A 27,809-nucleotide genomic window follows, 5' to 3' on the forward strand; every position below is an offset into this window, starting at 1 on the left:
GAGTTCAAGACAGGCATGCAATGCAACAGAAAATATATATATGCTGTGTCTGTAAACAGCAGCAAAATCCTCAAAAGAAGATTTATGTACAAATGCAGATATACTTTGGTTATACCACAATAAAAATAAAAGATTAGAGGTTTTGTCTAGGTTCAAATCTCAACTATGCTATTAAATAAGCAAGTTATTTTACCTCTCAAAGCTACAGCTTTCTCATCAAAAAAGTTGGGATAACACCACTACTGTCAGAGAGATCTTATAATAATTAAATAACATAAATGAAAGGGTTTATTGGAGGGCCTGTTTCACAGCAAGAGCTGTCCTTTTTACTATTTTCAAATGAAGTTTACATTCTTCTCAATCACTAGGAACTTTTCTTTTTTGGTACAATTGAGATTCTTAGTTTGCACAAAGAACATTGGTAAAAAGAGGAACGAGAATTCCAATAAAACAATATAGCTTAGATACTGGAACAATGTGGTGAAAGAACCAAGGAATCATTCTTTAAACATCAAACAAGGGATGCCTGGGTGGCTCAGTTGATTAGGCATCTGACCAGCTCAGGTCACTACCTCATGGTCTGTGAGTTCGAGACCTGTGTTGGGCTCTGTGCTGACAGCTCAGAGCCTGGAGCCTGCCTCGTATTCTGTGTCTCCCTCTCTCTCTGTTCCTCCCCACTCACGCTCTGTCTCTGTCTCTGGAAAATGAGTAAACCTTAAAAAAAAAAAAAAAAAATTTAAAAAAGCAAACTAAAAAATCTCCATAGAAAATCTAATTTGTGAAATCCAACCGAAACATTTTAGATAATATAACAAATATATAATGCATAATGCTACTATGCAAAGGAATACCTTGATTAAAGTTTAATCAGACTGAATATGAGATAACATTCCCATACAATATACTATTTTCATTCAGTTAAACAGTATGAGGTGTTTATCAAGACCTGGAATACAACTTGCTAAAAGAGAATTTAATTGTATTTATAGGACTTAAAAATATTCTACAATACTCCAAAATTAGGCATGTCTGATTCTCTCGATTTAACTAATATAAAAAAAAAAAAACTGCAGCATAGAGATGTGAATTACTTCAAATGCTGAATCAAACTTTTTGTCCTATGAACAATGATTTTTTTAAATAACAAAAAATGTTACTTCACTTTTTTTAACAGGAGGATATTCATGAAGGCAATGAAAGGAATTATAAAGCCTTCTTTAATGAATGCAGCTCCATTAATAAGCCTGCTGGAACATGGTGTAAAGAGAAATGACACATATTGGCTTTTTCAAGTGTGGGTGTCTGGTATTCTTGGGATTTTTCACCCACTCATATGAGTCAGTTTTATATAACACTATAATATATAATTTGCCTCCCACTCACAAGCCAACACTTCAGAGATAACATCTCACCCCAAGTTATTTAAAGACTATGAAAACTCAGAACATTTTAATATTTTAAAGAAATGTGCAAACAACCAAATTATTACTATGTCAGCAGCTAACTCCTTGGCTCCAAAGAGGCATTCTAGTTATGTTCCAGTACTATAAGAGTTTGGGGAACATGTTAACAAAATATGTGAATTGTTTTACTGTAATCAAATATCATAACTTTATTTAAAAACCTAGCTGTTTTACAAATATTATTTTTGTACATAGAGAAAATCAAGTAATTAGGCAGTGATTTAGCAACTACATTCTTACTGAGGAATTATTCCCAGGAATACTAACGATGGTCAAACCAATTCCAAGGCTAATTGAACAGCTATATATGTAAGATCAAATAACCACAAATATAAAGGGAATATCCAGATCTTTTTTGTTGTTTATGCCTAAATTCCTTTGCTTGGAGCATCACTGGAAGACAGTGGTTTCATGACTAGAGTTTAAAAATCATTACACTGAGACTTCTTTATTAAATTATTTATCATGAGATAACTTTAGTTTTCTCACACTGGAAGGAAGGAGTCTCCCAAAGGAGGCAAGAGAAGCATATAGGAATGAAGAATGCAATTTAAAATAGCACATCCAAGAATGAACCTCTTCCCTTAGAGACTCGTACTATTATGAAAAGAAGCACCAACCTTATGTCTGATGGAAAACTAATTTAAATTAAAAAAAAATACTATATTAGATGACCTCTTGGTGCATGAGTCATATCCACCATATATAGTCTATTCAAATTACACATGACCTGTTTAAAGCTCACAGATGTTACACACAGCTTGGGGTTATTTCAGGATGCTCACTTTGCTCTTGCAGACTGTTTTCTAGTCTTGAACCATGACATGTCAGAATCTACAGTACAACAGAATGCCATGTCAGCATTTCCCTGTAAGGCAAACCTGCAATACTTCCATGGAGGGTAGAAAGAATAGAATATAAAGAGCACATGATGTAGAGTCGAGCAGAAATAGGTCCAAATCCCAGCTACATTTCTTCTCTGCCTACAGATCAGATACTCCTGACAAATTAACCTGAGAGCTGGGCAAACAGTTAAGCTGTTGGTAAATCTGTTATAAAAGACCCTCTTTGACCTTTAGCTTCTTAAGGGGTTAAAGAAAGCTAATAAGTATATTCCACATAGGGTTATAGCCTTATTTATACATATGAAGCTTCTAGCACCTCATATGTGCTTTTTAAAATTAAATTCAGCTGCCTACTCATTCCTAGACCTTAAGAAAGTATACCACTCAGTAATACTAGTAAAGTAATACATTTTTTAATGTGGTAAAATATATTTAACAGAAAACTTACCATTTTACCATGTTTAAGTGTACACTTCAGAGGTATTAAGTACATTCACATTGCTGTGTAACTATCACCACTGCCCATCTCCTGAACTTTTTTATCATTCCAAACTGAAACTCCACACCCATTAAACAATAAATCCCCATTACCTCCCTCCTATCTCTAGCCTTTGGCCATTACTATTCTACTTTCTGTGAATTTGACTGTTGTAGGTACCTCATATAAGTGGAAACACAATTTTTGTCCTTCAGTTATACATTTTAAAGTGTCAAAGAATACATAGTAACAAAAATCATCTTTCATTAAAAATTTTTTTTAATGTTTATTTATTTTTGAGAGAGAAGAGACAGAGTATGAGCCGGGGAGGAGCAGAGAAAGGGAGACACAGATCCGACGGAGGCTCCAGGCTCTGAGCTGTCAGCACAGAGCCCGATGTGGAGCTCAAACTCACGAACTGTGAGATCATGACCTGAGCTGAAGTCGGAAACTTAACCGACTGAGCACCCAGGCGCCCCTAAAAAAAGTAAAGAGAGGGGCGCCTGGGTGGCGCAGTCGGTTAAGCGTCCGACTTCAGCCAGGTCACGATCTCGCGGTCCGGGAGTTCGAGCCCCGCGTCAGGCTCTGGGCTGATGGCTCAGAGCCTGGAGCCTGTTTCCGATTCTGTGTCTCCCTCTCTCTCTGCCCCTACCCCGTTCATGCTCTGTCTCTCTCTGTCCCAAAAATAAATAAACATTGAAAAAAAAAATTTAAAAAAAAAAAAAGTAAAGAGATACATATCAATAGTACAAAAATGTTTATATATGTTCAAAATATTTCTCCTAGGAGAAAGACATTCATTAATCAATTTTATGGTATAAATAAGAAACCATTAGCAGTACTCACATAATACTCTATGTAAGTACTAAGCTGCAGGATACACAAAAAAGGACTTACAAAACATACATTAGCTTTGTCTCAAGAGAGCTGGTAACACCCTATAATATAGGGGAAAAGTGAAAGACAGAAAAAGAATATGGGAGTATGACATTAACTTTTTTTTTAAGTTTATGTATTTATTTTGAGAGAAACAGCGAGAATCCGAAGCAGGCTCTACATGCTGTCAGTAGACCCTGACACAGGGCTCAAACCCATGAAACCATGAGATTCTGACCTGAGCCGAAACCAAGAGCCACTCAACCAACTAACTGAGCCACGTAGGCACCCCCACATTAAATTTTTAAATATGTTTTTATAACATTGTATCAGACCACACCACTAGGTAAACCAACTGCATTATTTTGGTACCTACTAATACATAATGGTGTCTTGGTATCTGTCTTAATAAAATCAAGGTCAATGTCAAAGATTTCTGGTACTGGCTAGGACAATACCATGAGATCTTTCCTCTTGGCCCCCAGGTGGCAGTGTGGCCCAGAGGAGTAGAAATGATTCTCAGGTCCAGAATTCCCCGCCAAAATTTCTTTATAAAAAATCCCCCTCTTATAAGAAAAACGTACTTTGCCTGATAGACAAATGTACTTACTGAAATCTATGACACTAAAATCAAGAATTAGTTATGTGCCAGTTGGAATAACGAATATGAATTCACTGGAATCTGCCACGTTTGACCCCAATTCTTGCCCTGAATCTCCTTGTACAAAAGAATGGATGTTGAAATATTTTTAACAATACCTGTGGTTTGATTTCTACACAGTTCAGTGATCATGACAGGATGAAGGTTAAATATTCTTAAAGGGGGAAAGTGTATATAAATACCAGAGAGGCATCACAGACTCAGAACTAAGAGGAAACTCAAAAGGTTGTGACCCCAACAGAGACCACCCACACCATTCACATACAGAACTTACTGCAAGGTATTGGCCATCTGCCTCTGCCTTCTGGAGCAGGCAGGAATGGTCGCATTTTTCTTCTGCAGACCAAAAGGCTGTTTCACTTTGTGTTCCATTTGGTTCCTCTCTTTCTAATGACAGAAACAACCATTCACTCTCCCAGTGACTACTTTTAACTGATGTCAGAAACAGTAACTACTGATCAGTAACATGCTCCTTATTTTTGTCACTATTCCCATAAGTCTAGTTTCTGAATAAAAAAGCAGACTTGTTACTGATGAAAGTCTGACCTTCCATATGCAATAGTCTAATCAGGTCTAGTCACTAAGTCTACACTTACACATGAATTAATCACTTAACATTGGGGTCTCAGTTACTGTGTCTTTACTGCTAAACAGTATGTTCTTTCTGTCCTCCATCTACTTCTCTGACTGAAGTCATTCTGAAACCCTGGATGTTCCTAGATATATTTCATCTACCGATAAATACTTAAATTACTAATCCACAATAATTAAATCTGATATTTTGGGGGTATCGCTCTTGAACTGAGCATCATGTTATCATTCCCCACTTCTCAAGGTTCTGAGAATATGCCCATAATTGTAATGGTAGAATAAATGGAACAGACAGACATAAGGCCAGCTATAGCCAAAACACAACCTCCTTTTTTGTTTCACGTCAGTGTTATCAAGTGCAGGGCACCAGAGTAGGCACTATGCAGAGACTTTCTGGAAAGACCAGTCATTAAACTATTAATTTATTCCTTTAGATTATTTTGAGGATTCATGAAAAATGCAAAGCGCTACTGGATATTTAAATTCATCACAGAGGGGTGCCTGGGTGGCTTGGTCGGTTAAGCGTCCGACTTCGGCTCAGGTCATGATCTCACGGTCCGTGAGTTCGAGCCCCGCGTCTGGCTCTGTGCTGACAGCTCGGAGCCTGGAGCCTGTTTCAGATTCTGTGTCTCCCTCTCTCTCTGCCCCTCCTCTGTTCATGCTCTGTCTCTCTCTGTCTCAAAAATAAATAAACATCGGGGCGCCTGGGTGGCGCAGTCGGTTAAGCGTCCGACTTCAGCCAGGTCACGATCTCGCGGTCCGTGAGTTCGAGCCCCGCGTCAGGCTCTGGGCTGATGGCTCAGAGCCTGGAGCCTGTTTCCGATTCTGTGTCTCCCTCTCTCTCTGCCCCTTCCCCGTTCATGCTCTGTCTCTCTCTGTCCCAAAAAAATAAATAAATAAATAAATAAATAAACATTAAAAAAAATTAAAAAAATAAATTCATCACAGAATGTTCCCTTATATTAAAAACAATGCAGTTGAAACAAGGAAAAATTTTAAAATAAGGCCAATTTGTTTTGTTTTATTCTGAGAGAAAGAGAGAGAGCGAGCATGTGAGCAGTGAAGAGTGGCAGAGGGAGAGAGAGAATCTTAAGCAGGTTCCACGCTCAGAGAGAAGTGTGATGCAGAGCTTGATCTCACAACTGTGAGATCCTGACCTGAGCCAAAATCAAGAGTCGGACACTTAATAGAATGAGCCACGCAGGTAAACCAAAATAAGGCAAATATGTAAGCAAAAATATAATATTCCTAAAAAATTGCTGATATGTAAGTTAAAGAGCTAACCAAATGCAATGTGTGGACTTTGTTTTGATCTGATATGAAAAAAACCAACAGTACAAAGACACTTTGAGATAAGTGGGGAAATTTTAATATGGACCACATAATATATGTAATGAATTAATTACCTTGAATTTATTAGCTGTGATAATTACATTGTAATTATTTTTTAAATCTCTGTTTTTTGAGATTAATGCTAAAGTGCTCATGGTTAAGATATAATTTCTTTAATTTACTTTAAAACATGCCAGCTAAAGAAAAGTATGTTTGTATGGGGGAAATACAGAATAGAACAAAAAATGACTTGAAATACTCACAATTATTAAAGTTGGGTAATAACTACATGACTTCTCCATATACTCTTCTAGTTTTGAATACACTTAAAAATTTCCATGATATAAATTCTTTTACATAAAACAAAGGCCAGTATTGCACTTAAAAAAAAAATTTTCTTTCTAGTATAAAACTTTGGGTAATTGTATTGCAAAACTCTGTTGAGGGATAACCTGTAAATCCAACAAGTATTCAGCTCTCCACGTTTCTAATGACTTAAATTTCCTTTATTATTTTAAACTCTTATACCATCATATTTGTTTATAACCCATCAGTGTTTTCAGTGATTTTAAATTTAGTCTTAATTTTAATTTTACTTGTGAAGTGTGTGTGTGTACACACATACATATACATAACATACATACATGTGTCTACATATAAAGAGAACTCCTACTTTTACTGCAACATTATTTATAATAACCAAGATATGGAAGCAACCAAAAAGCGTCCATTGAAAGATGAATGGATAAAGAAGATGTGGCATATATATATACGATGGAACATTACTCAGCCATGAAAGAGAATGAGACCTTACCATTTGCAAAACATGGATGGACCTAGAGCATATTATGTCAAATAAATTAAGTCAGAAAAAGACAAGTATCATATGACTTCATTTATATGTGGAATCTAAAAGAGAAAAGAACAAGCAGGCAAGAAGAAACATATCCACAAATACAGAGAACAAACCAATAGTTGGCAAAGGGGAAGGGGGTGGGGGCAAAATGGGTGAAGTGGAATGGGAGATGTAGGCTGCCAGTAATGGACTGAATAACTGAGGGGGATGAAAGGTACAGCATAGGGAATATAGTCAGTGGTATTGTAATAGGGTTGTATGGTGACAGATGATAGCTACACCTCTGGTGAGCACAGCATAACAGCTGTCAAATCACTATGCTGTACACCTGAAATGAATATAACAAGGGTCAACTACTTCAATACAAATGAGAGAGAAATGGGTGGATAGCTAGGTACATGTAACATGAAAATCACCCAAAATGGACGATGATGACTACTATTTACTGCTGGTTTCTTAGTGCTCAAACTAAATGCTGGCTCTTCTCACCCACCCATACCTCCTAATAGTCTCTCATTAAAAACATCATAAATTGAACCATCTGAATATAATTCTAATCCTTATCAAAACTGACTGATAAGGTAGTATAAGAAAACAGGATTTTTCTTAAGTTTATTTATTTATTTTGAGAGAGAGAGAGAGAGAAAGAGAGAGAGAGAGCAGGAGAGGGGCAGAGAAAGAGGGAAACAAAGAGAGAGAATCCCAAGCAGGCCTGGCCCTGCTAGTGAGAAGCTTAACACAGGGCTCAAACTCACAAACTCAAGAGTTGGACACTCACCTAACTTAGCCACCCAGGGACTTGAAGAGAGAGAAGGGGACAGAGGATCCAAAGTGGGCTCTGTGCTGACAGGCCAACAGCAGCAAGCCCAATATGGGACTTGAACTCACAAACTCTGAGATCAGGACCTGAGCTAGAGTTGGATATTCAACTGACTGAGCCACCCAGGTGCCTCCAGAAAACAGAGTATTAACAAGTTTAGGTTACATATATAAAAACCATATGTGTGTGTATTATTAAGAATCTGTTAAGAAATATTAACAAATATTATTAAGAATCCTTACAACATAGGAATATAAAGAAGTTGAAAGTAAAAGAAAAGATATGGCTGGAAATTACTAACAGAAAGAATGCTGGTGTTACTATAGCAATATTAAAACAGACTTTCAGTCAGAAAACATTACTAGGTATCATAACGAAAAAGTAACAGGAAATATTCTCTAAGAAGATGCAGCAATTATAAAGTTGCTTACAATGAATAACATAACCTCAGAATATGGAAAGCAAAAAGCAACAGAAGTACAAGAGTTAAACTGGCAAACACAGAAGAGCATTTTAACAAATGCCTCTCTCTAAGTGGTGGATTAAGAGAGCATAAAATTCAAGAGTATAAAATAACAAAATTAACAAATTTTATATAATATAAATAAATGATATATATCCAACAATTAGAGGGTACATTTGTCTTAGTGCTCAGAGCACTTACAAAAAGTTTTGAACTAGACTACAAATCATTAACCTATCTGATTGTCTCTAGAGATTAATTTGCATTTTCCAGAGTTTTATACAAATGGAATCATATGGTACATACTCTTTATGGGAGGGGAGAGCTGGCTTCCTTCACTCAAGTTTAATTATTTTTGTATTTTTCCATATTGATGCATGTATTAATAGTTGATATCTTTTACTGAACAGTAGTGTGTCATAACTTATCAATTCAACAGTTAGTGGACATTGAATTTTTCCAGTTTTTGCCTATTATCAATCAAGCTATTATGAACGACCATGTCCAAAAAAAATTTTTTTTGCATACGTTTTGATAAAGTAGAGAAACACAAATATTTCTGTAGTGCTCTAGGCTTAAAATACATATGTACATATATGTGTGTATATATATATGTATATATGTATTTAAAAGCAAAGTGCATTTAATATTTTTGGTAAATTTGTTATTAAAGTGTAAAAAATATAGGCATGCCTAGGTGGCTCAGTCAATTAAGCATCCCACTTCGGGTCAGGTCATGATCTCATAGCTTGTGACTTCGAGCCCCGTGTCAGGCTCTGCACTGACAGCTCAGAGCCTGGAGCCTGCTTCAGATTGTGTCTCCCCCTCTCTGTCCCTCCCTTGCTTGTACTCTGTTTCTCTCTCTCAAAAATGCATAAACATTAAAAAAAATTAAAAAATAATAATATAGAAAATTACACAAATCTTAAGAGCTTGATGAATTTTCATAAAATGAAGATACCCATATAACAGCACCAAGAGCAAGGAACAGAATACTATCAACACCCCCAGAAGGCCCACCCCCCTTGTGATTGATCCTCTTCCTTTCACAATGCTCTCCCATTTAAGGGTGACCATTGCCTGAGTTCTAATACCATAAATTAGTACGTTATATTTATTTTACATAAGTTATCATAAAAAAATTAGTATCTTACATATATAATTTATATAAATGGACATATACAGTTAATGTATGTACTCTTTTATGTGTAGCTTCTTTCACTCAACACCATGTCTGTAAGACTCATCTAGTTGTTATAGTAGCCATAATTTGTTTGTTCTCATTGTTTTAAGTTTTCCATTGTATGAATATACTACAATTACTTCCCATTCTGCTGTTGAGGGACAATTGAGTGTTAGCTATTACGGATAATGCTATCAAGAGCATTCCTATAGTGAACATATATATATGAACATATATCCCTATCCTAGGGATAGGATTACTAGGTCTCAGAATATGCATATGCGCATCCATAGAAGGTAATGCCAAATAGTTTTCCAAAGTAGCTATGCCAATTTTCTTTGCTAACAATAGTATAAGATAATTACAGATGTTTCACATCTCTGATTTTTTTTTTTTTAATCACGCCATTCTGGTGGGTGAGTAGTGGTACTACAGTTTTGCTTTTAAATATATCTTCATCAGGAATTAGTATATATGCTGATCAAAGCACACAACTTTATTCCTCAAACGAAAGGATACCTTCAAATAAAAAAGTTTGATTTTAAGTGGGTTTACCTAAAATGAGAGCAGCAGTTAAGCTCATCTATTAAAATGTATACCTACTTTTTCCAGCTTTATTGAGAAAGAATCAGCTTATAATGTTGCTTAAGTTTAATGTGTACAATGTGATGATTTGATATATGTGTATGTTTTGAAATGACTCCACAATAAAGTTACCTAGCATATCCATCAGCATATATAGTTAGTTATCAATTTTTGTTGCAGTGAGAACAATTAAGATCTACTCTCTTAGTAACCTTCAAGTAAAAAGTATATAGTCAAGTATACTATAGTCATCACACTATACATTAGATTTTCATAACTTATTTATCTTACAACTGAAAATTTGTACTCTTTAACCACCATGTCCCAAATTCCCCCATACCCCAGCCCCTGGCAACCACTAATCTACTCTTCGTTTCTATGAATTCAGTGTTTTTACACTCCATGTAGGAGTGAGATCATACAGCATTCGTCTTTCTCTGACACATCATTTAGCATAATGCTGACAAGGTACATCCATATTGTCACAAAGGATAGAATTTCCTTCTTTTTATGGCTGAATAATATTCCACTGTTAAAAAAAAAAACATATTTATATAGACAACATACACACATATATGCACATACCACATTTTCTTTACTCATTCACCCATAAATGAACACTTAGGTTGTTTCTATGTCTTGGCTACTGTGACTAACACTAAAATGAACATGGTGTTACGGATCTCTCTTCAAGATACTGATTTTATTTCCTTCAGATATATACCCAGAAATAGGGTTGTTGGACCACATGGTACATCTACTTTTTATTTGCTGAGAAAACTCTATACTGTTTTCCGTAACGGCTTTACCAATTTACATTCCCACCAACAGTGCATAAGGGTTCCCATTTCTACACATCCTCACCAGAATTTGTTATCTCTTGTCTTTTTGATAATAGCCTTTCTAAAAGGTATGAGCTAGTATCTCATTATGATTTTAATTTGCAACTCCCTGATGATTAGTAATGTTGGACACCTTTTCATGTACCTGTAGACTATTTATATGTCTTCTTTGGAAAAATGTCTATTCAGGTCCTTTGCTCATTTTTAAAATTGCATTACTTGAGGTATTTTGCTATGGAGTTACACATTTTGGATATTAAACCCTTAATAGATATAACGGATATATGGTTTGCAAATATTTTCTCCCATTCAATAGGCTGCTTTTTCATTTTGTTGACATAATCTTTGGCTGTGCAGAAGCTTTTTATTTTAATGTACTCCCACTTATTATTTTTGCTTTTCTTCTAGCTTGTGCAAAATGTATATGTGTTGATGTATGTATGCATCAACAACTCTTTTCGACACAGCCAAGTCTCTCTCTAGACACCATAGGCTCCTAGCTGCCTGGGAAGGGGGCAAAATAATGACGTTACTCTAAAACTCAAATTAATACTACTAACGGGCGCCTGGGTGGCTCAGCCTGTTGAGCATCCGACTTTGGCTCAGGTCATAATCTCTCATTCATGGGTTTGAGCCCTGCATCAGGCTCTGTGCTGACAGCTCAGAGCTTGGTACCTGCTTTGGAATTTGTGTCTCCCTGTCTCTCTGCCCCTTCCTGGCTCATGCTCTGTCTCTCAAAAAATAAAATAAAACATGTAAAAAAATGTTTTTTCATTAATACTACTTAGAATAGCAAGATTTTGTGTTTCATAAATCAGATTACTCAGACTGTATAAAATTATTAAGTAATATTGTGTAACTTATTTCTTCTGGTTTTTTTACATCCATACTTCAAGGTTCATTCATACTTTCACCTAATTAACCTCATCTTAAGTTGGGATGATAAGCATGGTGATTTACACCCTAATATTAAAATAGTTTAACAAAGAAATTTCCAATGGCAAAACCATCAGGTGTTTCAATATATTTGTTCACTGATGCAAAAATTCAATCTACATTCAGCCAAACAAGAAGGACTGTAATACTACAAAAGCAGTATATCTAAATGGGTAATAGAACAGAAAACTATTCAATTTTAGGAGAGAAAAGAAAACAATGGAAGCAATTAGGCTGTCATCAAGTGATACCTTTAAAGAATACAAATTACTACAAAATCATCTCTTATACTTTTTTCCAAAAGCTTTAAATACCACAAAGTCTTTTCCTCCATGCAGTCACATAATTAAAACAAACTGTTCTGCCAGGATTTTCAGAAGAAATGAAATACAGTTTATTTCAGAATACTACCCATACAAAGAGTATTAACTAATGATAAAGGTAACAGTGACAAGCCTAATAATTCATTCAATAACAGGCTTCTTCCACCTTATCAGATGTGAATAAGCAAATGCCATACAGCAAACCTTCTTCTAGTTCAACTATATACTGAAAATTTCATATATTATTATGTATGTCCATTATTTCTAACTATGTAAATCCACGGGTACACATAACAAGACATAAATACATGTATTTAAATAATCATTTAATAAATACCTAAGTAAAGGATCCAATACTCCGTGGAGCATAGATTCAAAAATTTAATGCATGGTTACTTATCATGTTTGAAAACTAGACAAAAAAGAGAATGGGTTACTAAAAATATGAAATATTAAAAACAACAACAATAACAATTGAAGTGGTCTATCTAGAAAGAACACGTGGCCACACATCTCAGGGAAACAAAACAAAACAGCAAGGCATACTTCCAAAGTGAGGGGGATACTTGTATTACAATCAAGAATCCTTTCTTTGTATCAGCACGAGAGGATAAATAGACTGGTGACCAGAGTATCCCCGGGTCCAGCCTGGCTATAAGGAGAAGCAGACAAGGCAAGGCCTTCAGTGAAAAATCCCAGATAGGGGAAAGCAGTGTAAGGGCAGGAGTGACAGACTTTGCACCATTAGCTACTCTGCTGTGTTGATTTCTTTTAGCTCAGGAAATATAATAAAAGAAATAAGTACATATAAAAATAGTGTCGTAAAGAGAATAGTTGTGTTAGTCTAAAACATTATTCTAGCCCTCTCTCAAGTGATCTTTTGCAAACAGGGTCAGGAAAAAAATGTTCCTCAATGAATAAAGAGCAATAACTAAAAAAAAAAAAAAAAAAAAAAGGAAAAGAAAGAAAGAAAAAAATCAATTCTATGAATATAAAATGGGGAAAAAAGGAAAATCAAATGGAAAAACACATAAGAAAAAAGTACCTATGAAGCAGATGAAAATCATAGTCACATTTTGCCACAAATTTAAACTTAAAGAAGCAAGCACTTTAAAACACAAGAAACACAGGGTCATCTGGGTGGCTCAGTCGGTTAAGCGTCCGACTTCAGCTCAGGTCATGATCTCAGGGTTCGTGAATTTGAGCCCCACATCAGGCTCTGTGCTGACAGCTCAGAGTCTGGAGCCTGCTTCGGATTCTGTGTCTCCCTGTGTCTCTGCCCCTCCCCAGCTTGCTCTCTCTCTCTCTCTCTCTCTCAAAAATAAATAAACATTACAAAATTAAAAATAAAAATATAAAATACAAGAAACACAAAGCAGAGGTACAGGATTTGGGGAAGCTGTGGCAAGAAATATGAAGAACTTAAATGTGACCTGAAAGAGAAGTAAAATAAAAATAAACACCACTGAAATGGAAACGGGAGAGAGAATAGGTACTGCTAAATAAATAAATAAATATGTATATAAATACATATGAAAGTACACATAAGACAAGAATGAAAGGACATTTTCAAAGGAAATAAAGAAAGCAAAGGGATTTTAGAGAAAAAATAAATTAAAAAAGAAAAGGACAAAAATACAAATGACAGGGATGACAGGTAAAGACAAATCAATATGGGCATACCTGGTGTCTTCAAAGAAGAAAATCTTCTTCAAAGAAGAAAAATAAAAGAACTGAAAAACAGTTTTCAATATAATTCAAGAAAAGTTTCCAGAAATTAAAAAATATATATAAAATACGGATAAAATAATATAGCACAAATGTAAGTGTCAACACCAAGATACACCCTAGTACTAGACTGCCAAAATAAGTAGTAAGAAAAACAAAAAAAATCAACCATCTGTAAGAAGAAAAAAACCAGGCAGCTCTCAGGCTTGACTACAACAAATAGTACAGCAATAACTACATAAGCCAGCAATGAAACTGAGACTGAGAAATTTCTTACTCAATTTGTCATTTGGTAGAAACGCGGTGAAAAGACATTTTTTAAATGCAAGAACCTGGGTAATTGACTTCGTATTAGCCCTGCTACAAGAACTTTGAGAAGATTATCCCAACCAAAGAACACTGCAGAAACAAAAAGGACTGGAGGGAAGCAATTGAACCACTTGGCTGTTTAAATAATCTGGGTACAAAAAAAGAATTTAACAGTTACAGACAATGACAACACAGAAATTACATACCTAACAAGAACTAAACAGAAGAAAAAGGCAAAGATCATTTAAAGTTGACAAAAATATGTAAGTATTTATAGGAAAAAATTGTAAGTACTTTTAAAAATACAAAGGTGAATAACAAGAAACATGATTTAACCAATTAATATGATGTGCTAGGAAAGAGGGACATAAAGGTTTAAAAGAAGGGTAAAACACCAAAATGTCACTATACACAATTGGAAATAAGAAAATACCAGCTAATAAAATAGAGAATCAACTATATTATGCAAAGCTGTAGTTATAAAGATTATCAACGGATTCACGCTCCAAACTTTCAAATTACTAAAAGTGCATACTAAACATGAAGAAAACTTTGATGCTACTATAGTAATATATTTAGTGGATCATATAGTGATTATATAGTAACATTTTTAGGAACAGAAATAATAACAAATGCTATGATGATAGAATTAAGACCAAATACAGCTCTAATGTCAAAGAACAAAAGTGAACTTAATACTATTTAAAAGAAAAGACAAACTGAATCACTAAGTGAAATCCTGGAACATAAAAACTCATCTGAAAAAAGTGTCTCAAAAATGTTGAAAAATAGAAAGATGGTTAAAGGTATGCAAGGAAAATAAGGTCAGAAAGAAATCGTGGGAAATGAATTACACAAAATTAAATTCAGAATACAACAGAAAAGAACTAAGTAATTTTATAATAAGGGTACTTTTCCAATGATAACAAGTATAATCTCTAATGAATGAAGACGTAACAGTAAGATTTCTGTTCCCAGTGCTATGATGGTTTAGAAAGTCTCAGATCCTTCCCTTTGCAAACACCTAGAAACGCTAAATTAGATAAATTACTGTCTTTCAAAACGCAGAGCTTACCTGAAGAAAAGTTAAAAAAATCTATAATGTTCAGAAATAAAAAAGAAAATCAAAACCAGAGTGATAGGTTAGTGGTAAAGCTACAGGGAACAAGGAAGGTGTCTGAAAACACCAACAGGGAATCTTTTTTTTTTTTTTTTATATGAAATTTATTGTCAAATTAGTTTCCATACAACACCGAGTGCTCATCCCAAAAAATGCCCTCTTCAATGCCCATCACTTACCCTACCTTCCTTCCCACCCCCCATCAACCCTCAGTTTGTTCTCAGTTTTTAAGAGTCTCTTATGCTTTGGCTCTCTCTCCCACTCTCACCTCTTTTTTTCTTTTTTTTTCCTTCCCCTCCCCCATGGGTTTCTGTTAAGTTTCTCAGGATCCACATAAGAGTGAAAACATATGGTATCTGTCTTTCTCTGTATGGCTTATTTCACTTAGCATCACACTCTCCAGTTCCATCCATGTTGCTACAGAGGGCCGTATTTCATTCTTTCTCATTGCCACGTAGTACTCCATTGTGTATATAAACAACAATTTCTTTATCCATTCATCAGTTGATGGACATTTAGGCTCTTTCCACAATTTGGCTATTGTTGAGAGTGCTGCTATAAATATTGGGGTACAAGTGCCCCTATGCATCAGTACTCCTGTATCCCTTGGGTAAATTCCTAGCAGTGCTACTGCTGGGTCATAGGGTAGGTCTATTTTTAATTTTTTGAGGAACCTCCACACTGGTTTCCATAGTGGCTGCACCAGTTCACCAACAGGGAATCTTAAAACTTAACAGCTAAGCACAGCAATGGTAATAGTGCCTTAGATCTATACAAAGTACACAGTGGAAATGAGTCTTCTAAACAAAACCTGAGCCAAACAAAGCTACAGCTGAAGTAAAAATGGAAAAGAAGTGACAATTTAAAAAAAAAAAAACCACACACACACACACACACACACACACACACGGCAAAAAACAACAACAAAAAAACCCTGAGGATAGATTTTTACATATATGTGGTAAAGTGCCTTTTCACAAGGGCATCAAGGTAATATATGGGAGAAAAGGGTCTTTTCTAAAAATGGTGCCAAAATAAATGAATATAAATATGAAAGAAAACTGAACCTAGAACTATTATTTCACTCCACAGACAAAAATTAAGAAAGAGGAGTCATATCAAAACATAAAAGCTAAAACTAGAAAGCTTCCAATTCACAACATAAGAACCGTATTTGTGATCCTAGGGTAGGAAAAGACTTATTTGTGACAATATAAAAAGCACTAACTGTATAAGAAAAACTTGATAAATTAGATACTACTAAAATTAAAAATTTCTGTTCATAAAGAATACTATAAAGAAAATTAAAAAGCAAACCATACACTGGGAGCAAATATTACAATACATCTGTCTGGTAAAGGTCCACTATGCAGAATAAAAGAACTCCTTCAAAACAGTAATAAAAAGACAAACAGTAACTAAAATATATGCAAAACATTAATATATGTTGAACTATGCCAACATTATTAGTCATTTGGAAAATACAAATTAAAAAACAATGAGCTACCACCTGAAGATTCATTCACTCATTTTGAATGGCTAAACTGAAAAAGACTGACAACACCAAATGCAAAGACATGGAGCACCTAGAATTCTTATATTGCTAATGAAATGAATAAAAGGTGAGTTTTTTTGACAAAGTAAAACAGACACCTACCCTAAAAAATAGAAAGAAAATTCAAAATATGTCCACAAAAGGACTTGTCCATGAATGTTAATACCATCTTCTTCGTAAAGACTCCCAAACTGGAACCAACCCAAATGTCCATCAGTAAGTGAACAAACAAAATAGCTGTCTAATATTCAGAGATCAAAACAATATATATGAATCTAAAAAACATGTTGAGCAAGAGAAGTCAGACAGAGGCCCATATAACCTGCATGATTCTATGTGTAACAAGTTCCAAAACAGACAAAAGTAAGCTAAAGTACATTAAGGGATTATAACCCACTGAATACTACAGGAATCCATGAGTCCATCCTGAGAATGGATGAATGAGTAGATGGATGGATAGGCAGAGATAGAAAGAGAAGGAGAGAGAGATTGTTGAAACAGAAAGGAGGGCTCTTCCTTACAGTAGAATCCTAATTAATACATCACCATTTCACAACTATCAGGGCAAAAATTATTTGGAGCAAGAATATGTAATGAAGCTAAATCCAAGAGAGAAAATTGGGTAAGAGAAGCATATTTACATAGTCTGAACATCTCACGTTAGTTGTTTGTTAAATAGACAACAATTTTGAGAGGGAAAAATAGTAACTAGATGGGAGAGAGTGATAGACTATTGTAGTTACAACACTGAGTAGCAGTCAAAATTAATACTGCCAGGGAGACGCTGACAGATAGTGCATGCCTTCAAAAGCAATAACCTGAGAAGGACAGGACTTGTATCTCCCTTATGTACTAATCTAGAATGGGCTGCACAGTCCAAATCCTATCATGAGAAAATGTTTTAAAAATTGAGATATACTCTATAAAATAAGCTGGCCTATATTCTTAAAAAAAAATAAGCGAGTTTCATGAAAATCTGGGAAACTGTTCTACATTAGAGGAAAGAAAGAGATATCACAAAATGCAATAAGTGATCCTAGACTAGATCTTGTACCAAAAAAAAAAAAAATTGTTATAAAGGATTGATAATTGACAACATATACGGAGATTAAAGATTACATACCTTGAATTCGATGACTATACAGTGGCTATGTTAGAGAATATTTTTGTTCTTAAAATACAAATTATTCTTTTTTAAAAATTTTTATTATTTTTTTAAATGTTTATTTATTCTTGAGAGAGAGCACGAGCAGAGGAGGGGCACAGAAGAGGGAGACACAGAATTTGAGGCAGGCTGAAGGCTGCAAGCTGTCAGCACAGGGCCCAATGTGGGGCTTGAACTCATGAACTGTGAGATCATGACCTGAGCCAAAATCAGACACTTAACCAACTGAGCCACCCTATTCTTTTTTTTTTTTTTTTTAAGTTTATTTATTTATTTTGAGATAGAGAGTGTGAGCAGGGGTGGGGCAGAGAGAGAGGCAGAGAAGGAGAATCCCAAGCAGGCTCTGCACTGTCAGCACAGAGCCCAACACAGGGCTTGAAATCACAATCCATGAGATGATGACCTGAGCTGAAATCAAGTCAGACGCTTAACCAACTAAGCCACCTGGGAACACCAAAATATTTATTTATTCTCAAATACCATAGGTTAAAGGAGCAAGATGTATGCAGCCTAATCTCAAATGGCTTTGAAAAAAATAAATACGAATGTGTGCGCACATGCTGTGCATGTGTATGTGTGTGTGGGCTTGTGTGTATGTGCATATGTGTAGGAAGAAGAGAAAGAATGAAATAGTAAAGGAAAATTGGTAAAATGTTAGAAATTAGTGAGTCTAGGTAAAAGGTATATAAAAGTTATTTCTATACTTTTTTCTCCAAATTTAAATTATTTCAAAATAAAAAGTTAAAAAATAGAGCATCAAGTAACCATAAAAAAATATTCTGGTAACAAAAGTCAGATAACTGATTGCCTAATTCATGAGGATGAGGTTGATAAAGAAAATAAAGAGGCCTATTCTGGGTGATAGAAGTGTTCTATATCTTGACAGAGGTATTCAAAAACACAGGGGTAGACATCTATCAGAATCCACTCAAATGTACACCTAAAACCTGTGCATTTTATTAAATTTAACTACATCTCAATTTTCTAAAGCCAATAAAGAAACTTAATGTTTGGCACGAGACAATAATTAACCACAAATTCATAATCACAAGCCTACCTGAAGATGACATTGAGGTTTTGAATTTATACTGCCTCTGAAATGTGGGAAACCCTAAACCAAGAACTTAATTTTGTAAATCCTCCCTAAAAATCTTTATCCATTATTTAGGTCTCTCAAGATTCACAGAGATTAAGATTATCTAATTATAAAAACAAAAAATTTAAAAATTAAATACATTGGGAAACAGACAGTCATGAATAACAAGAACAAAAGCAAAATTAGCCTCCAAAGATATCAGATATATAAAATAAGTATGTTCTCAATATCTACAGAAAGAAGCGATGGAATTAAAACATGGGAAGAAACAAGATACTATCAACATAACCAGCAGATAGGAATTGGATATTCTAGAGCTTAAAAATACACTACTGACCTCAAGAACAGAAAACAAAATGTTCCTATTCTCCAATTTCAAGATAGGAAAGGACTGAATGTTCTTTGACGTTTGTCAGCTAAAGCTTAAAGTATATTCTGCTATTGAACAAACACTTAAACACTCCTGCTTTTTAAAGACTCCAAACTTCCCCAAAGTCTGATTCAATATCAACTCTTTGCTATGTTTGCCGTCTTTAAGGAGCACAGTTCTCCCTTGCTTACCAAGTAGTAAATTCAACGTTTTTGTTTCAGCCATATTGAATGAGTTTTGGTTTCAAGTATTTTGAGCGATGGTCTTTTCTTTTAGAAAATCCAATAAATTAATTTAATAGCAAGAGATGGGATTAGTAAACAACAGTATGGGTAAACAACAAATATCCAAATAAAGCACAGAAATTTTTAAAAAATAAGTAAATACAAAAGATAAGCACTATATAGGACACAGAGAAAAGGTCTAATATAACTGGAGACCAAGAAAGGAAAAGAATGGGGCAAAAATAAAATTTGAAGAGATTTGAAGAGACTGAGAATATTCCTAGTGCAAATAAATGACATCAACCCAAAAATGAAGAAGTTTAAATGGAAACTTAGACATATCACACATAGCAAAACTTTTGAGTGACCAAAGAGAAAATCTTCAAAACAGCCAGAGGGGGGAAATAACATTTGATAGCAACATCAAAAATACTACAGATCTAGGAATAAGTATAATGATACATGAGAAAGAATTATATATTAAAAATATAAAATCTTATTGAAAAAAATTAAATAAGGGAAACAATAATTGAGATGAAAATAAATGAAGGGCAATTAAATAAACAGAAGAATAATGCATAATAATGGATTAAAATACCCCATCCTATAAAGATATCAACTCTCCCCCAAACTGATATACAGATGCAAAATATTCCCATTTACAACCCCAACATTTTTTGGTGAAAAGTGATAAATGATTTTTTTAAAGTTTATTTATTTATTTTGAGAGAGAGCATGTGAGCATGGGAGGGTAGGGGCAAAGAGAGAGAGAGAGGGAGAGCGAGAAAATCCCAAGCAGGGTCTGTGCTGAGAGCCCTGATGTAGGGCTTGATTTCATAAACCATGAGATCATAACCTGGGCCAGAAACCAAGAGTCTGACACTTAACCAACTGAGACACCCAGATGTCCCTGATTTCTACAACTTAAAGGCAATACAAAGAATCAACAACAGCTGCGGCAACTTGGAAAAAATAATAAAGCTGTAAGACTTATACTATCTTAGATCAGATGTCTATTATTAAATTACAATAATTAAGATTGGCAATCAGATAAATAAAGAATCTATACCTGTACTGTCCTATCCAGTAGCCACCAGATATATGGCTGTTTAAATTTAAATTAATTGAAATTAGTTAAAATATGAAATTCCATCCTTAGTTACACTAGCCATATTTCAAGAGCTCAGTAATCACATGTGGCTAATAACTACTGAATTAAATAGCACACATATGAACACTTGCATAATGGGAGAAAGTCCCATTAGACAGCACTTACCTAGAAAGATCCACATAAAGTTATGTAATTTATGACAAAATTCTAATATAGCAGGAGAAAGTTAAGTCTTTCCAATAAATTGTAATGGATCAATCAGACATTTAAATACAAAATTAAATAATAAATAAATAATCAACCCAGATCCCTACCTGATACCACATACAAAAATCAACTCTAAGTGTAATGGAGAACTGAATGTAAAAAATAAAACAATGAACTTTTTAGAAGACAGAAAATTAACTTCACAACCTTGTAGCAAAGGTTTGCAAAACAAGATGCAAAAAGTGTCAGGTGTAAAATACAATACTGATAATGAGTATTTAAGATGACATTAAAATTGAGAACTTGTGGTTATTAAAAGATATCAGTAAGAGAGGGTTGATGGGGGGGTGGGAGGGAGAGGAGGGTGGGTGATGGGTATTGAGGGGGGCACCTTTTGGGATGAGCACTGGGTGTTGTATGGAAACCAATTTGACAATAAATTTCATATTTACAACAACAAAAAAAGATATCAGTAAGAAAGAGAAAAGGCAAAACATAGCCTGAGAACATTTATTTGCAACATATATATCTGACAAAAGACTCCTAGAAAATGCTAAGAAATAGGCAAACAGCCCAGAAGAAAAATAGGTAACACATGAACAGGCACTTAATAAAAGGACAACCAAATGGCTAATAAGCATATGAAAAAGTGTTAAATTTCATTTGTTATCAGAAAAGTATAAATGAAAACCTAAATGGATATCACTATGCACTTGCCAGGATACCTAAGGTGCAATTAAAGACACGCAGTAAGAACCGTTGGTGAGGATGTAATACAACTGGGACTCTTACACACTAATAAGTAAACGTTGGTACACTTTGAAAAATGTTTGGCTGAGATATGGATTGAATTATGCCCCCCACAAAATTCGCATGTTAAAGTTCTAACATCCAGTGCCTCAATATGTGACCTGATTTGGAAATAGAGTCAGTGCAGATGTAATTAGTTAAAATTAGATCATTAGCATGGGCCTTAATCCAATATGACTTGTGTCCTTAAAGAAAGGGAAGAGGGGCACCTGGGTGGCTCTGTAGGTTGAGCGTTCAACTTCAGCTCAGGTCATGATCTTGTGGTTTGTGAGTTCGAGCCCCACGTTGGGCTCTGTGCTGATAGCTCAGAGCCTGTAGCCTGCTTCAGATTCTGTGTCTCCTCCTCTCTCTGCCCCTCCCCTGCTCATGCACTCTCTGTCTCTCAATAATAAACATTAAAAAAAAAAAAGTTAAAAAAAAAAAAAGAAAGGGAATAGATACAAACAGGGAGAGGATGACATGAAAAGAAGACAGCCATCTTTCCCTCAGAACCCTAAAATGGAATCAACTCTTTTAACACCTTGATTCTGTTGTTTAAGTCGCCCAGTTGTGGTATTTCATTATGACAGCCCTGGCAAACTGATATGGACAGTTTTTTACTTGTAATATACACAAATGTTATAACCCAACAATTATACTTCTTGGTATACACATGACAGAAATGTGTGTGTATGTATGTATTTACCAAGAGATTTCTATACAAATGTTCATAGCATTATTATTTGTAAGAGCCTCAAACTAGTAACAACTCAAATATTCATCGACAGTGAATGAATAAATGAATTATGGTTTATTTACATATGGCAATGAGAATGAACCAACTACAACCATATGCAACAATAAGGAACATTATCACAATGATGTTGATTGAAAGAAGTCAGATACAAAAGAGTATATACAGATGATTACAATGATAAGTCGAACATATTAATGTAATCTGTGGTTTGAGTAGTCAGGATAAATGGTTGGTTACCTTTGGAGAGGAGGGAGGCAATAGTGATTGGGAAGGGGCAAGAGAAAGGTTTCTGGGATACAGGTAATGTACTATTTTTTTATCTTTCTGATGGCAATACTGTGAAAATTCTTCAAGTCGTATACTTATAATCTGTACACTTTGCCCCATGTATTTTCTACATCATGTCAAAAAATTCATTAAAAACTGAAAAGGTGATGGGTGGCTCCATCGGTTAAGCATCTGACTTCAGCTCAGGTCATAATCTCACGTCTCATGAGTTCGAGCTCCACATTGGGCTCTGTGCTGACAGCTCAGAGCCTGGAGCCTGCTTTGGATCCTGTGTCTCCCTCTCTATCTAATATTCTCTCTCTCTCTCTCTCTCTCTCTCTCAAAAATAGATAAACATTAAAAAAAGTTAAAAACTGAATAGGAGATAGAGGAGAACACAGACAACAACCTCTTTGACCTCGGACAGAGCAACTTCTTGCTACACACGTCACCAAAGGCAAGGGAAACAGAAGCAAACATGAACTATTGGGACTTCATCAAAATAAAAAGCTTCTGCACAGTGAAGGAAACAATGAACAAAACTAACAGGCAGGCTACAGAATGGGAGAAGATATTTGCAAATGACGTCTGATAAAGGGTTAGTATCCAAAATATAGACTTTGAAACTTATCAACCTCAACACCCAAAAAACAAATAACCCAAGTAAGAAATGGGCAGAAGACATGAATAGACCCTTTTCCAAAGACATCCAGATGGCTAACGGACACATGAAAAAATGCTCAACATCATCACTCATCATCAGGGAAATACAAATCAAACCACGATGAGACACAACTTCACACCTGTCAAAATGGCTAAAATTAACAACACAAGAAAGAACAGGCATTGGCAAGGATGTGGAGAAAAGGGAACCCTCTGGTACTGTTCATGGGAATGCAAACTGGCACAATCGCTCTGGAGAACAGTTTGGAGGTTCCTCAGAAAACTAAAAATAGAACTAAGCTATGATCCAGCAATTACATTATTAGGTATTTACACAAAGAATACAAAACTACAGTCTCATAGGGGTACATGCACCCCAATGTTTACAGCAGCATTATCAACAATATACAAACTATGGAGAGAGCCCAAATGTCCATCAACTAATCAATGGACAAAAAAAAATGTGGCATGTATATATGTGTGTGTGTGTGTGTGTGTGTGTGTGTGTGTTTGCATACACACACACACACACACACACACACACACACACACACACACAGGAATATTACTTAGTCATCAAAAAGAATGAAATCTTGCCATTTGCAATGACATGGATGGAGCTAGGACATATCAACCTAAGCGAAATGAGTCAGTCAGAGAAAGACAAATACGATATGATTTCACTCATGTGGAATTTAAGAAACAGATAGATAAATGGGAAAGGGGAAAGAGGAGACAGGGGAACAAACCATAAGAGATTCTTAAAAAAAATTTTTTTTAATATTTGTTTATTTTTGAGAGAGACAGACAGAGCATGAAGGGGGGAGGGGCAGAGAGAGAGAGAGAGGGAGAAACAGAATCCGAAGCAGGCTCCAGGCTCTGAGCTGTCAGCACAGAGCCCAACAAGAGGCTCGAACTCACGAACTGTGTGATCATGACCTGAGCTGAAGTCGGATGCTTAACTGACTAAGCCACCCAGATGCTTAGCAATAGAGAATTCTTAACAATAGAGATTCTTAACAATAGAGAATAAACAGAAGGTTGATGGAGGGAGGGGGGTGGGAGATGGGCTACAAGAGTGATGGGTATTAAACAAGACACTTGTGAGGAGTACTGGATGTTATATGTAAGTGATGAATCACTGAATTCTATCCTGAAACTAATATTGCACTGTATGTTAAATAACTAAAATTTAAATACTGAAAAATAAGATAAAAATAAAAAATTAAAATTAAAAATAACAACTGAGTAGGTAAGTTAAACAGACTAGAAAAACTGAATCATGATCTCTTATTAATAAAAAGACCTTTAAAAGTAGCCATCATGTCACACAGATAGACACAAAAAATATGAGACATTAATGGAAGAGAAAAAGGTTAAGTCTAATAGACACTGCAGAAAAAGAAAAGAAACAGATTGGGTGAGAATCAATATTTAAAGAAGTAACAGCTGAGAATTTTCCAGAATCAACATGACACAAATCCCAGATTAAAAATGCACAATAATCTCAGGGAGAATATATAAAAAGAAAACCAGAATGAATAAATTATAATGAAACTGCAGAACTCTGAAGACCAAGAGAGAATCCTAATAACAGATACAGATAGCTCGGATCTAATCAGAAAAGATAGTTGACCTACAAAGGAATGAAAATTAGACTGATTTTTTTTTTTCCTTTTCTTTTTTTTTTTTAATTTTCAAACTGACAGAAAAGCCAAAAAGAATACTACAGTGAACACTCTTGTACCACTCACCAGATTCAGTGTTAACATTTTGGCTGACTCAAAGTCTCTGTAAACATATATATGTCCTTTCCTTTTGGGAAAATGTAGAAAGTAGGCTGTTCTCAAGATTCTACATCCCAAATTCTTTATCATGCATTTTCCAAGAACAAGAACATTCTTTCAACTACAACATCATTACCTCATCCATGATAATTGACATTATTCATCACTCTTAATACAGTACAGATGAAATTTTCCTATTTATCTTAAATATGTGCTCTAAAACTTTTCTTTTTACTTATCCAGGATCTAATCAAGATTTATATATTGCTGGGGCACCTGGGTGGCTCGGTCAGTTAAGTGTCTGACCTCAGCTCAGGTCATGATCTCACAGTTCATGGGTTCGAACCCCCACCCCCACCCCCCGCATCGGGCTCTGTGCTGACAGCTCAGAGTGTGGAGTCTGCTTCAGATTCTGTGTCTCCCTCTTTCTCTGCCTCTTCCCTGCTCATGCTCTCTCTCTCTCAAAAATGAATAAATGTTAAAAAAAAATTTTTTTTAAAGATTTATGTATTACTTTCAGATATTTTAACTCTTAGGTCTCTCTCAACTTAGGACATTCTCATCACTTCCCTTGGTTGTTTCATGCCATTGTATCACTTGAAGAGTTCAGGTCAATTTTCCAACAAAAATCCCACATTCTGAACAGGTTACACTGTTTCCTCATGATTAAAGGACAGGTAATTTGCAGGAAGAACACCAGTTAGGAATGTTGTATAATTCCTGTGCAGCACATTATGTCTGTAGCTACACCACTATAGGCTATACTAAAGGACCTTTTTGTAGTTTTTCTCCTTGTAATCAATAAGTCACCTGTAAAGTAAATTTTTCAGACTCGAGCATACTTTTTAATGGTAACTATGAAAGACATAAGTCAATAGAATACAACCTTCAAAGTGCTAAGAAAAAAAAAGGCTATTAAAGTAGAGCTGTAGGGGAGCCTGGGTGGCTTAGTCAGTCAAGCGTCCGACTTTTGATTTTAGCTCAGATCATGATCTCAGGGTTGGTGAGATCAAGCCCCACAGTGGGCTCTGCACTGACAGTGCAGTGCCTGCTTGGGATTCTCTCTCTCCCTCTTTCTGCTCCTCATCCGTGCATGCACACATGCTCTCTCTCTCTCTCAAAATAAATAAATAAACTTTAAAAAATAGTAGAGCTGGAAGAAAAAAAACTAGTAGAGCTATATTGTCAATCGAAGTATCACTCAAGAATGAAGGCATGGGAATGCAAGCTGATGCAGCCACTCTGGAAAACAGTATGGAGGTTCCTCAAAAAACTAAAAATAGAATTACCTTACAACCCAGCAATTGCACTACTAAGCATTTATCCAAGGGATACAGGTGTGCTGTTTCGAAGGGAGACATGCACCCCATGTTTATAGCAGCACTATCAACAGTAGCCAAAGTATGGAAAGAACCCAAATGTCCATCGATGGGATGAATGGATAAAGAAGATGTGGTATATATATACAATGGGGTATTACTCGGCAATCAAAAAGAATGAAATCTTGCCATTCACAACTACATGGATGGAACTGGAGGGTATTATGCTAAGTGAAATTAGTCAGAGAAAAGACAAAAATCATATAACTTCATTCACATGAGTGCTTTAAGAGACAAAACAGATGAACATACAGGAAGGGAAACAAAAATAATATAAAAACAGGGAGGGGGACAAAACATAAGAGACTCTTAAATACGGAGAACAAATTGAGGGTTACTGGAGGGTTTGTGGGAGGGGGGATGGGCTAAATGGGTAAGGGGCACTAAGGAATCTACTCCTGAAATCATTGTTGCACGATATGCTAACTAATTTGGATGTAAATTTAAAAAAATAAAAAATAAAACAAGTTAAAAAAAAAAAAGAATGAAGGCAAAATACGATATATACTAAAATTATTATTTTAAGATATAATAAAAAAATAAATGGGAATACTAGGTATATAGAAAAAGAATGGTTTGCACAGACCTTTGCTTTTATATATATATACTTGCCAGAACTTAACATTTTTAGTATGTCTTGAAAAAAGTACTTTACCTGCCATCTCTTCTGAGGGCAAAAGCAATGCCATCTTTCTGGAAAGGAAGCAGCTTTGCTCTTAGTTTGTCAGGCAAAAAATCCAACTGTTTATAAGATTCATTTGTCAAACAAGAATTCTGAGGTGGAAGAGACTTTTTTATCTTATGAACTCTAGGCATCATGCTCCTAAAAAAAAAAAAGAAAAGAAAAGAAAAAGAAATCACCAAAGAGGAGGGATGGGGAAAATGGTTATTACTACATGTATTAGAGAATTAAACATAAATAATAATATTAAAGTACTTATATCAGTAGCCTTGATATACTATCTACATAAATTGGTTAAATAACTTTCACAAAATGAGCTCTTAAGACAATTCAAAGCACTGAGTCC

At 35.2% G+C, this 27,809-nt stretch overlaps 1 protein-coding gene across 5 annotated transcripts in view; it reads right to left on the minus strand.

The window, feature by feature from the left end:
• Positions 1-27,809, minus strand: part of ZRANB3 (zinc finger RANBP2-type containing 3) — a 304,410-nt gene that overhangs the window by 254,473 nt on the left and 22,128 nt on the right. For 3 of the 5 annotated variants that reach the window (XM_045479592.1, XM_045479595.1, XM_045479591.1), the window contains one exon: positions 27,437-27,604. The exons of 1 other annotated variant lie outside the window; for it this stretch is intronic. In XM_045479592.1, coding sequence (XP_045335548.1) covers positions 27,437-27,600 — 164 coding nt within the window. In that variant the 5' untranslated portion in view covers positions 27,601-27,604. Of the gene's footprint in view, positions 1-4,597; positions 4,711-27,436; positions 27,605-27,809 lie in introns of those variants that run through there. One more of the 5 variants, XM_045479593.1, reaches the window with a different exon arrangement.

Source organism: Leopardus geoffroyi, chromosome C1 (genome assembly GCF_018350155.1).
Source record: "Leopardus geoffroyi isolate Oge1 chromosome C1, O.geoffroyi_Oge1_pat1.0, whole genome shotgun sequence".
Lineage (NCBI taxonomy): Eukaryota > Metazoa > Chordata > Mammalia > Carnivora > Felidae > Leopardus > Leopardus geoffroyi.